At 54.5% G+C, this 12,379-nt stretch overlaps 1 protein-coding gene across 5 annotated transcripts in view; it reads right to left on the reverse strand.

The window, feature by feature from the left end:
• Window positions 1–30: 30 nt before the first annotated feature.
• The window catches only part of DHX37 (DEAH-box helicase 37), a 31,124-nt gene continuing 18,775 nt past the window's right edge, over window positions 31–12,379 (reverse strand). Inside the window, exons 13-27 of one of the 5 annotated variants that reach the window (XM_043442620.1) lie at window positions 11,510–11,657; window positions 10,987–11,063; window positions 10,428–10,660; window positions 8,471–8,582; window positions 6,655–6,761; window positions 6,376–6,564; window positions 5,783–5,907; window positions 5,551–5,667; window positions 4,109–4,281; window positions 3,202–3,316; window positions 2,940–3,077; window positions 2,648–2,742; window positions 2,481–2,554; window positions 728–910; window positions 31–572 (exon numbers count right to left, since the gene is read on the reverse strand). In XM_043442620.1, coding sequence (XP_043298555.1) covers window positions 551–572; window positions 728–910; window positions 2,481–2,554; window positions 2,648–2,742; window positions 2,940–3,077; window positions 3,202–3,316; window positions 4,109–4,281; window positions 5,551–5,667; window positions 5,783–5,907; window positions 6,376–6,564; window positions 6,655–6,761; window positions 8,471–8,582; window positions 10,428–10,660; window positions 10,987–11,063; window positions 11,510–11,657 — 1,908 coding nt within the window. In that variant the 3' untranslated portion in view covers window positions 31–550. Of the gene's footprint in view, window positions 573–727; window positions 911–2,480; window positions 2,555–2,647; window positions 2,757–2,939; window positions 3,078–3,201; window positions 3,317–4,108; window positions 4,282–5,114; window positions 5,252–5,550; window positions 5,668–5,782; window positions 5,908–6,375; window positions 6,565–6,654; window positions 6,762–8,470; window positions 8,583–10,427; window positions 10,661–10,986; window positions 11,064–11,509; window positions 11,658–12,379 lie in introns of those variants that run through there. The other 4 variants (XM_043442628.1, XR_006264487.1, XM_043442643.1 and 1 more) reach the window with 4 other exon arrangements.

The following is a 12,379-nucleotide window of genomic DNA, read 5'->3' on the forward strand; positions in this document are numbered from 1 at the left end:
ATTCACCAAAAGAACTCACTAGACTCAGTATACAGCTGTTGTCAGTTATGATTTATTACACAGCAATGTAGCCGGCGGGGAGCTGACCCTGCCCGCTCCACAGGAGCCGGCTGGAGCCCTGGGGGCCCTCCCTGGCTGGGGCAGGGGAGGGGCTTGCACCATACAGGCAGGGAACGAAGAGCAGAGGAAGGGTCCACGGTTGCCTTCACCCTTGGCCCTGCTGCTCTACAAGGGACTAATGTAGTCCACAGAGCATGTTTAAAACGGGACCAGCGTGGGAGATAAAACCATTATCCATTATGTGATAAATAGTTAAAAAAGTCACCCTGGGTTGGACTGCCCAGGATGGCAGCAAGTTGTGCCCAGGATTGAGCCAAGAGGGTGTCCCGGGGCTCCACCCATCTCCTGAGTGCAGTCTGGAGTCAGGGTGGCCACAGCGGACCCTGATTGCTGCCAGGCCCCCTTGGCCCGCAGGCAGGCGCCGCATCAGTGGTTAGGGGTGGGCGGCCAGGCTTTCTCAACATCAGCGTGCATGGCTTGTGGGAGCCACTCAAGGTACTCGGCCAGCAGGTCTGCAGAGAAGGGAGGGAGGGCGGTCAGAGTAGCTCTGTGCCCGCCCGCCAGCTGCAGGGAAGACCCTCCCACCAGCCCCAGGTCCCCTGGGTGGCCCCATACCATCTTCCCCCCAACCCCCTTGCTGTGGGGCACCTGCCCTGGTCAGGCTCACATTTGGGGTTTTTGCTCCAAGCCACCAGCAAGGCATCTCGGCAGCTGGCTTTCTTGGCAACAAGGGCTCTCAGGAGGCTCTCTGTCCTGGGCTGCAGCCTGTGGGTGGGATGCAGGACATGGGGCATCTTGAAGTCCACTGCCAGGCCAGCCCTGCCCAGGAGGTCTCCTTCTGTCCATCATGCTGGGGGTGCCGGATGGATGAAAGGATCTTGACTCCATCACCTCCTACCACTTGCCTCTGATCCACCCACCCAGACTGCTTCTGTAGTTGCTGCTTGTCCCATTTAGAACCTTCCTCCAGACCTCTGCCTGCCTCACAGCCCTGCCTCCCCTGAACCTGCTCAGTCAGGCTTTCCTTTTCTTTCCCTGCCCGATGCCTCATTCCCACGTCCTGCTCTGTCCCTTTATGGTTGGGCCACCACCTTCCCTTTGTACTAGTTGTTCAACCTCCCTGCACTGGAACATCGCACAGAACACGGTCGTGGCTCGATCCCAGCACGAGAACACCGCTGGCACAGAGTGGACGCTCACAACCAAGTGCTGGGTGAATGACCTGGTAGGCAGGGGCTCCTGGAAGCACAGCCCCATCCTGAGTCCCCGGGGGATGCAGGTGTGTGCGCACACCTGTCTGCCTGCTTCTGGTGCCTCAAGCCCCTTGCCTGGTCTGGGGTGCCAGCCTCAGGAAGAGGGAGGAAGCTTCTTGGGACTGGTCCATGGGCAGAAAGAAGAAAAAGACAGGAGTGTGTGTGCTTAGCCGCTCAGTCATCTCTGACTGCGACCCCATGGACTGCAGCCGGCCAGGCTCCTCTGTCCATGGGTATTCTCCAGGCAACAATGCTGGAGTGGGTTGCCATTCCCTTCTCCAAGGGATCTTCCCAACCTAGGGATCGAACCCAGGTTTCCCGCTTTGCAGGTGGATTCTTTTATCATCTGAGCCACCAGGGAAGCCTAAAGAGAGGAGCGGGGATAAGCAGAGACCAGGAGGAAGGGCAGGAGGAGGAAGACGATAGGTGGGATTGGGGTGGCTTCATGCTCAGTGGGCAGAAGCCCCCAGGGGCACAGGTGTACAGGGTGCCTCGGGCTCGCACCTGGCAGCTTTACAATAGGCTGACTTGTTGTTTAGTCACTAAGTCGTGTCTGACTCTCTGCAACCCCATGAACTATAGCCCACTGGGTTCCTCTACCCATGGGATTCTCCAGGCAAGAATACTGAAGAGGGCTGCCATTTCCCTCTCCAGGAGATCTTCCCCACCCAGGGATTGAACTCACATCTCCTGCATTGCGGGTGGGTTCTTTACCACTGAGCCATCTGGGAAGCCAATAGGTTGGCTAGTATCTCCCCAAAAGTCCATGTCTGCCTAGAACCTCAGGATGTAACCTTATTTGGAAAGAAGGTCTTTGCAGATGTAATTAAGACAAGGTCAAATGGGAGAGAGTGGACCCCGAATCTGATAACCTGAGAAACATAGAGACGAGGGGAAGCCATGGGAAAAGAGAGGGAGAGACTAGAGGGATGTGGTGGCCAAGGAGTGCCTGGAACCACGAGGGGTGGGAAGAGGCCAGGAGGATCCCCCCCGAGCCTTCAAAGGGAGTGCAGCCCTGCTGACACCCCGACTTTGAACTTCTAACCTCCAGAACTATGAGAGAATACATGTCTGCCCCTCGGTGGGTAGGGATCTGTTACAGCAGCCCCAAGACACAGCTCCTCCACCATCACCTGCCTGCTCTGATGCTCCCAGGGAAGCCCATACCTGGCCCATGTCTTCAGCATCGTGCTGGGGCTGGACAGCAAACAGCCCTTGTATGAGGCCAGCTTGGGGAAGACCTGGGGAGAGATCACAGGATGGTGGGGAATCCAGGACTCACGTCCTGCCCATGGTGCCAAGGAAGGGGCCGAGGGAGTTGCTGGGCTGCCTACCTGCCCCTCCAGCAGAACCCGGGCAAAGTGTTTGTAGCAGTCAAGGCCTTCTGGGAAATCCACCTGGACGGCCGGGAGCGGCCAGCCAACGCGATCTGGAGCACAGGAGCTGGTGAGCGAGGGGCCGTGATGGATCCCCACGGCTCCCCGCGCAGTCCCATCCCTTCCCACCTGCAGGGTCCTGCAGCCTGGGATGACACTGCCCAGGACGCAGACACTTCCCAGGGCACACAGGATGGGGAACCATGTGTCCACTGGAGCCCAAGGCCACTGGGAAGTCACCCTGACTCACAGAACACGCTGGCCCGGTGACACAGAATCCGCCCCTTCTCGGGGCAGTAGGCAGGGGGTGGCTCCTCCAGGGGCTTGTCAAACTGGCAGTAAGAAGGCAGCAGGACCGGAATCCACTGCATGTCCACGGTCGAGACGCCTGGGGGCCCGGGAGAGAGGGGATGGGGTCTCAGTGAGGGGCTCGTGGGCTCTCCCCACACAGGTCCGGCGACACAGCTCACCAGAGCAAGGGGGTCAGGTGGGGGTCCAGCCAGCTGCACTACCTTTCATGTACATCTTGGTGGTCTCCACAATCTCCTGGTAGACCACAAAATCAGGGAGCTCCCTGAAGAGCACAGAACTGGGGTGGATGAAGACAGGCTCGTCGAGGAGGGGCGTCTGCAAGAGAGATAGTAGGTGGGCATGAGTCTGGGAGATACATGAGCCGCACATGAGGCTGACCGCTGTGAATTCAGTTACACCCTTAGCCAGAAAAGCAGGACAGCATCCATCAAACGACAAATGGCTACACCAGCAGGGTGTGTCCACCGATGGAGCGGGTAGCCTGCTGGGAGAGGTACAGACACAGGCTACAGTTATGACCCGCCCAAAATGGGACACTGAGCTAAAAAAGCCAGTGTAAAACCCACACAGTGCAGGATCCCATTCACGGGAAATGCGTTAGAACAGCAAATCCATGTAGACAGAAAGCAGACTCAAGGGGTATGGAGATTCAGAGAAAATGTGGAGTGATTAATGGGTACAGGGTGTCTTTTTTGGGGTGATAAAAATGTTTTGAAATTAATATGGTAATGGTTACACAACTCTGTGAATAGACCAGAAACCTCTGAATTGTACATTTTACAGTGGCGAGCATGGGATGTGATTTCTGTCTCTGTTCAGTGAAGTTGGGGGGAAGCTCATGCTCAAAGTGAGAAGCAGCTGCACTGTCATTTCACCTTGGTCCTGGGTGGGAACTTTCCCAGGGGCAGGGGGACCCATGACCGAGGACGACTGGCCCACCCAGAGCCAAGGGTCCCTCCAGCTGCCGCCCACAGACATCCTGACACTGTCCAGAGCCAGGTGTCTTAAGCGCTCAGGCTGCTAGAACACAAGACAGATGGGAGGATGGGGAGGGCAGGGGCCCTGGGCATGACTGCCCCGCTGGCCAACCCCGAGCCAGCGGCAAACCTTGTAGGCGTTCTTCCACTTGTCATCCACCAGGTCCTCGCTCTGGACTTTGCGGGCCAGGTGGTCACCCAGGCCGGCTGTCACAATCTGCCGCAGGTAGGTCACCTGGTTCTCGTTAGGTGGCTGCATCTTAGGGTCCACGAAGAGCCCAGCCTCAGGGCACATGGTGTTGACTGAGAGGGGAGCCAGGTGTCAGGACGGCCAGGCCCGGGGCTGGCTCTGCCTGGCCTCAGCCACTTGTATATCTAGGCCCCTGTGCACAGAGGCTGCCGGGAGACAAAGCCCCCAGTGCGGCAGAAACAGCTGCCCACCCACACCCATGTCTGCCCCTTCCTTGGGACAAAACCCCAGGTTCCTTGTGGGCAGCAGACTATGCTGAGACAGCCCACACCTGACTCCCTGTCAGCCTTGGGGCAGGGAGCATGCCCACCCAGGAGACCCAGTGCATGCGCCATGCTCTCTGAGCAGGAGAGCGTGGAGACAGACCATCTCTCCCGAGCGCCCTGTGCTGTGGAGCCCTGGCGTGAGACCCAGGGCGAGGCCTCCTCCTTCCACTCAAGAAGGATCTGAAGCCCACTGTGCAGCAGGGAGAAAGGAGATGGGGCTTTGGGCCTTGCTGTTTGAGTGGGAGGGAGCAGAAGGGTGAAAATAAGAAGGACCGGGAAGGCAGGAGGGGAGAGTGGGCTTGTGGATCTTAGTTCCCTGACCAGGGATGAAACCTGCACCCCTTGCAGCAGAAGCCCCACGTCCTAACTGCTGGACTACCAGGGAATTCCAGCGCTTTCTGTTATGAGATTTGCAATGTAAATCTGTCTTCTCTGCAAAACCTTTAGTGAAACCCATGTTGTTTAAAAGTGAAAGAAGGAAAAAAACGGGAAGGAAGCAGATCCCTGGGCTGGACAAAGAAGATCTGCCACCCACGCCAGGCCTTGATGTGGCTTCAAACAGGTCTGGTCCTCACTGCTCAGACTAAACGGGAGTGGAAAGTGGGGGGCTGAACCGCTACCTGCTCCCCAACTTCAACAAGAGAGGTCCTCTCCACTGCTGGAGAAACAAACCAGGGTTGGACCCTACTTGAGAGTAGAGACCCCTGGATGTGGCCACTGGGCCGGAGGTGCAGCCAGCAGCTGGTCCACGCTAGACCTGGGACAGAGGGCAATGAGAGGGACGTCACCAAGGAAAAGATGAGACGGACAGACAACCTGATGAGAGAGCATCCATGTGTCACTGCCCTGATCACGTGCGTGTCCTCAAAGGACCACAGAAGTGCCACACACTACAGTAAATTTTACTGAATGTGTGAATTCGCAAATACGGAATCTGTGCACGAGAAATGACTATATGTAGATGACATTGCTCAGAATGTCAACAGGGTCAAGTTCTCTGCTGGGTGTTGCCCAAGGATAGCAGAAGGCCAGAGGGTGGTGGGGGGCCGTACGTACCTGCAGTGGTCAGCTGGCCCCGCAGTCGCCGGATCTCCAACATGGCCTTGTACCGCAGTCCGTTGGCCTCGCAGAACTGGGGTGAGCAGCCTGCATACTCGCAGGCTCCCACGGCACCTGTGCAAAGAGGAGGGGAGCACTAGCTTGCTGCCCCATCCTGCCCTCCCGCTGCCCCATCCTGCCCTCCCGCCCTCCCCACCACCCACAGGCCATGCCCATGCTGGGCACTCACCCAGGAGCACCATGAGGTCTCCAAGCTTCAGAGAAGCTCCTTGCCCTGCCCAGATCCTCTTCATCTGGGCCACGCGGGCCCGCTTGCCCTTCAGTCTGGCGAGCTCCTCATCACTGGCGGCTGGCCTACGAACACACACCACTTGGGTTTTTTGCCCTGATGCTTGTGGCCACAGGGGCAGGGCACCTGCCAGTTTCTCAGAGCGGGCCCAGAAAATGCCTGATGGGGTTACTGATCACTGTGATCATGGTCTTGGGAATTCCCTGGAGGACGAGTGGTTATGACTCGGGGCTTCCACTGCAGGGGGCATGGGTTTGTCTGGTCCCTGGTCAGGCAACTAAGATCCTACAAGCCTTGTGGCAAGGCAAAATTCAAAAACAAACCACCTCCCCCAGCCACCCCCCCCAACCCCTCCAAGATCTGCAGAGATTGGAACACTGGCAGGGCGCAGGGAGGATATAGATTTCATACAAGACCACTCACTGAGTCAGTTATGCCCCAGGAGGCTGGGTTTCACAGCATTGCTCAGCCCAGGGTGGTCTCCCCCCACCCACCCACCCCGATCCCTGAATGTCCGTCCCACAGCCCCCCACCTGTCCAGCTCCTCAAACAGCTCCCGGACAGTCATGGCAGCCACGATGGTGATGGCGTAGGGCAGGCAGCCGTGTTGCCGGCTCAGCGCCAGCATCTTGGCATAGCGTGGCGCCACGGGGAACGTGGCCATGGTCCTGCCCAGCTCGGTGATGGGGCAGCTCAGCCGGGACCTCTGTAGCTGTTTCACCCTGGAGGATGGAGGGTCAGCTCGGAGGGGGGTCAGAGCCGAGAACGGGGTGGGAGCTGGGCTCTCCGCTTCCCTCAAGTCCCTCCCCTACCTCTCTGTTTTTGGGGGAGCCTGCAGGGCACCCAGTGCAATCAGCAGCTCCTCAGCAGCGATGAGGGCCTCCACGGAGGGGGGTGTCGGAAAGGGGAAGTTGATGACCTAGGACACAGGGAGCCATGGCGGGAGACACGTGAGTGCAGAGGAGGGCTGGAGGAGGGGGCGAGGGCAGGTCTGGCAAGGGGATGGGGCTCCCACTGCCTACCCTCCAAGCACCACTCACGCTCAGAACATGGGACATGGGGGCCTGGGCACACTCAAAGTCCATGTGCCAGGGGAACCCCAAAGGCCCTCTTTGTTCATTCATTCACATCATCTCTTACTCAAGAGCATGTACTGAGCACTTCGTGTGCACCAGGGGCTGTTCCTGGTGACAGAGGTTGATAAAAACAAGACAAGGGCTGAACTGGGATATCGGGATTGACATGTAAACACTACTGATATTATGCATAAAACAGATAATTAACAAAAACCTACTGTGTAGGTTGGATGCATGAAAAAAAAAAAAAAAAAACCTACTGTGTAGCAGAGGGAACTACTCAGTGCCCTGTGTGACCTAAACGGGGAGGAAATCCAAGCAAGAGGGGTAAACATATACACATAGCTGATTCACTTTGCCGTACAGCAGAAATAAACACAGCACTGGAAAGCAACTATACGCCAATAAAAACAAAATGAAAAAAACAATAAAAACAAGACAAGGGCTCTGGCCCCACTGACCTTTCATTGCAGATGACCAGTGAGTATACACGTGAATAAACAGTCTCATGGGAGAAAATGTGCCCAGGCAATGAGATAATCAGCAAACAGAGAGTGACCAGGCTCAGGAATCGCCTGAAGGTTGCTTAGAAAGAGCGACCAACTCAAAACCAGTGTTCAAATAAATAGTTGTACACAAATGTCCATGGCAGCATTAGTTGTAGCAGCCAAAAGATGGGAACAACCCAAAATATCCATCAACAGATGGACAAACTATGGTCTACGCATCCATACAATGGAGTACGATTCGGCCATAAAAAGGAAGGAAACTCTGACGTGTGTCACAGTGTGGATGAACCTTTAAAACACAACCACTGATAAGTTCAGCCGTGGATTATCAAAGCAACAGAAATATAAAACAGCTGTCAATTTACAATATTTTCCGAAATAAACTGATTCAAACTGTCAGCTAGGGTCTTTGACAGTGAAAAAAAATACCAAACATACTAATGTAATGAAAAGCCTGATCCTCTCTTTTATGAGGTTATCTTACTGTGAACTGAACTGATTGATAAATGAATTTTAAATTGGCTAAAACAAACAAACAAAAATCCACAATGCTGACTGAAAGAAGTCGGATAAGAAAGAATAAGTATCAAAGGATTCTATTTTTATGAAAAGTCCAAAATATAAATTCCACAGAGATTAAAAAGTAGACTCATGGTTGCCAGTGGCTCGAGAGAGGAAGGCTTGGGAGTGACAGCTGATAGGGAGGGGGTTTCTCTGCCTACCCCACCCCACTGGGAGCAGGGGAGAGGCGAGTGACCCTTCCCCTAGAGGACCAAGTGGGCAGAATACCCCTTGAGCCCCAAAGTCACTGACCACCCTCTCCTCAGAAGGTACAGTACTGGGAAGGTGGGGGTCTCATAAGAGACCACCAGGGGGCTGGGTGAGCACCACGTGGCTCAGCTCCTAGGGCCACAGGGAATCGGGAACAGCCCAAGAAAGGGGAATAACCCATGAGGGGGCTCAGGCTGCCCAAGAACACCAGGCTGAACTCAGGGACACTGGCAAGTCAGTGGAGCGAGGGCAGGGCTGTGGCTACAACTGACCTTTTCGATGTTGAGAGCTTTCATCTGAAGGATCAAATCCTCCACCGGCCTCCGGGTGATTTCAGGAGGCGGGTACTTCTCAAAGTCACCGAAAACTGCAGATGAGTAGAGTCTGAGCAGAGGGAAGCACCAGAGATTTAAAAAAAAAAAAAGGAAGTAAGAAAAGAGACTCAGCCAAACTATCTGGGATTGAATCTTGACTCCACCACCTTACTAGGCAAGGTATTTACCCACTTCCTGCCTCACTTTCCTTACCTGTGAGATGGGCTAACACAGCAGCTACCCGTCAAGACTGGGAAAGATACTTTATTTATTTATTTAAAATATTATTTATTTATTTGGCTGAGGCATGCAACATGTGGGATCGTAGTTCCCTGACTAGGGATTGAACCTGCGACCCCTGCACTGGGAGTGTGGTGTCTCACCACTGAACACCAGGGAAGTCCCTGGTGAAGATACTTTAGGTGTCACACACAGAGAGCTTAGAACTGTGCCTGGCACACGGCACTCAACTACTTTATTTCTTACTACTTTTCTTTGCATAGTTCCTCAATTTTCTTTTTTTTTGTAATTTAAAGCAAAGTTGAGAAGAATGGCGTAAAGTTAGTTACTGAAGGAGGGGAAAAAAAAAACCAGCACATGAACTGGGAGAATACCTCTGGAGAATGCCAATGATACCTCTGACAAGGATCTAACATCAGGATCATCAGGGAATACTTACAACTCACCAATCAAAACACAGACATGACTGAAAAATAAACGACAAATCTGAACAGATATCCCTCAAGAAGACAAGTACAAATGACCTATAAGCATGTGAAAAGATGCTCAATGTCATTAGAGAAATGCAAACCAAGACCACTGTGAGATACCACCTTGTACTTTCATTTTCATGAAGTGGAAAATACCAAGCGTTGGTGAGACGTGGAGAAATTAGAACCTTCACACACTGCTGGTGGGAATATAAAATAAGGTGCCTGCTGTGGAAACAGTCTGGCATATTCCTCAAAATGTCAGAATCACCACATAACTGTGAGATTCTACTCCCTAGGTATTTACCCAAGAGACATGGAAACAGACATTCAAATACTTGTACGTGAGTGTTCACAGCAGCACTAGTCACAAGGGCCAAAATGTGGATGCAATCCAAATGTCTATCAGCTGATGAACAGGCATGGGAAATGTGGTCCATCCAACGTGCAACAGAATGTGGTTCTGCCATTAAAAGTAACGAAGCACTGACTGGCTATCATGTGGATGAACCCTGAAAACATGATGTGGGGTGAAAAGAAGTCACATACAAAAGGTGACATACCATCTGATTTCCTTTATAGAAAATGTCCAGAATGATCAGATCCATACAGACAGGAAGTAGATAGTGGTTGCCAGATCCTGGGGGGTGGGGATGGTAGGGAGGTGTGGGGAGAAACTGATTACTGGGTATTGGGTTTCTTTTGCAGTGATGAGAATATTTGAAAATGAACAGTAGTGGGCCAGTGCCTAAGATTCTACACTCCCAATGCAGGGGGCCCAGGTTCATTCCCTGGTCAGGGAACTAGATCCGACATGCCACAACTAAGACCCGGAACAGCAAAATAAATAAATAAAAATAGATTTTTTTTTTAAAAAGAAAATTAATAGTGGTGATGGTTGTACAACTCTGAATATATTAAAATCCACAGAATTGCACATTTCAAAATGGTGAGCTTTATGCTATGGGAATCTCATGTCAATAAAGCTATTAATAAAATAAAAACAAAGGTGCTAATAAACACAGGGCCTGATATCAGTAGCAGAATAATGAATAATGCAAGTGCCTGAAAGCCAACATGAAAGGGTGTGTGGACCCCAAGGACACAGTCTCCAGTGGGACATGGGACCCCCTTTCCCCGGACGAGGGTGGGTGACCACTGCACAGTAGCCCTGAGGACACTGGGGGGACCCCAGGGAGCCCCACCTGTAGCAGTGGCCGGGTTCCGTCCGGCCCGCGCGGCCCGCCCGCTGATCGGCTGAGGCCTGGGAGACCCAGGTGACGCGGAAGGAGGACACGCCAGTGACACGGTCGTAGTGCCTCTTCTTGACCTTCCCACAGTCCACCACGTACTTGATGCCCGGGATGGTCAGGGACGTCTCGGCCACGTTGGTGGCCACGACACAGAGCCGTGTCCCCTCTGGGGGAGGTTGGAAGACCTAGGATGGGGGGGCGGATGGCAGCAAGAAAACTGACCACTGTCTCGCCAGTCAGGGAAGAAATCACGGGGCTGAGGTCAGAGGAAGTCAGCAGGCAGGGCAGGGCCTGGAGGTGACCAGGTCAGCGGGTTCTCTCCTTGCCTCTGGCCATTGCTCCCAAACTGAACGTGGGAATGCTCTCCAAGTAGGAGATCCCAAGACCTTCTCAAAAGCCTGGAGTGCTGATCTAACAGCTTGATGGGGAGGTGACCCAGGGCCTGACCCACCCCCATCTCAACATCCTAGGAACCCCTGCTGGGCCTCCATCCCAGGCCCCACACGGTTACCTGCGCCTGCTTCTCCGGGGCCAGCAGTGAGTACAGAGGGAGCACGTGGAGGGGGAGCGAGGCATCGGGCTGCTCACCTGTAGGGGCGGCAGAGGTCGGCTGTGTCCTGCGCCCCTGCCTGCTCTGCCAGAGAGGCTCCCCCCTGCAGCTCCACAGCCAGGGCTCAAGCCCGGGCACCAGCAGAGAGGGTGGGCACACTGCAGTCTCTCCTCAGGAGAGCCCCCAGCCCTGCATAGGGACCCCCAAGGGCTTAATCTCAGCCCCTTTAATCCCCGCACTGCCTGCAAAGCCGAGTCTGGGAGCGTCACCCCGTGACAACCAGCACAAGAGATATTTGAAGGCCTCCTCTGTGCTCGGTGGTTGCAGGAGCTCAGGAGACAGCAAAGGGTGGAGCAGGCAGAAACCCCAGCTCCCCTGGGGGTCATCCCCAGGGAGGATTCCTTGCTCAACCCTAGCCCATGCAGCAGGAACCAGCAGCCTGGGGCTCAACAGGCAGGTGAGCCGAGTCCCTGCCAGGTCCCACCTCCGTCTGCCCCGTCGTCCCCTAAGTCCAGATCCAGGTCAGAGCCCAGGGCCGCCTCCTCCTCGTCGTCCATTTCTGCCTCCCTGTCCTCATCGCCTTCGCCCGCTGGCAGCACCGAGTAATTGTCCAAGCTGATCTGGGGCAGCGTCTATGGTAAACAAGACATCAGCATGGAGGGCTGCAGATGGCCCTATGTGGAGATTGGTGTCGCGAGCAGAGTCCGAGGCCACATGACCCCTGGCCGGTCACATGATACCCCTGCCTCAGTGTTCTCATCTGGGAGTCGGAGATGGCCACAGGACCGCTCATAGGGCTGCCCTGAGGATGCAGAACTAACACAATGTGAAGCCCTGAGATCGCTGCCTAGCATGGTGTAGAAACAATAGTGAAGTCGTGCAAATGCCCTGGGGTGAAAGCCCCCAACGACAGGCCTGCCCACCCCCAGCTCTCCAGCAAACCCCAAGGGCCGCTTTCTCTGTCCCATCCCACCTGGGCATGTCTGCAGGCCCTGCTCAAGGCCTCAGGGTTGGGCCTTCCAGAAGCTTCCTCCCAGCCCCCAGCACAGGGAGCCTGGAATGTCTGAAATCCCAGCCCACCCTCCACCCCTGAAGCAGCACCAGCCAACCACTCCCTTCTCAGCAGGAAGGTTCTAGATCCCTGCTGCCCAACAAGGTCACCAGCAGTCCCTGGGGCTCACTGGGCACCCGAAAAAGTATCTAAAATGACCAAGGAATTGAATCTTAAATTTATTTGGGTTTTTTTCTGGCCATGCTGTGTGGCTTGCAGGATCTTAGCTTCCTGACCAGGGATTGAACCAAGACTCTCAGTAGTTAAAATACTGAGTCCTAACCACTGAATCGCCAGGGAACT

The sequence above is a fragment of the Cervus canadensis genome, chromosome 1 (assembly GCF_019320065.1).
Source record: "Cervus canadensis isolate Bull #8, Minnesota chromosome 1, ASM1932006v1, whole genome shotgun sequence".
NCBI lineage: Eukaryota > Metazoa > Chordata > Mammalia > Artiodactyla > Cervidae > Cervus > Cervus canadensis.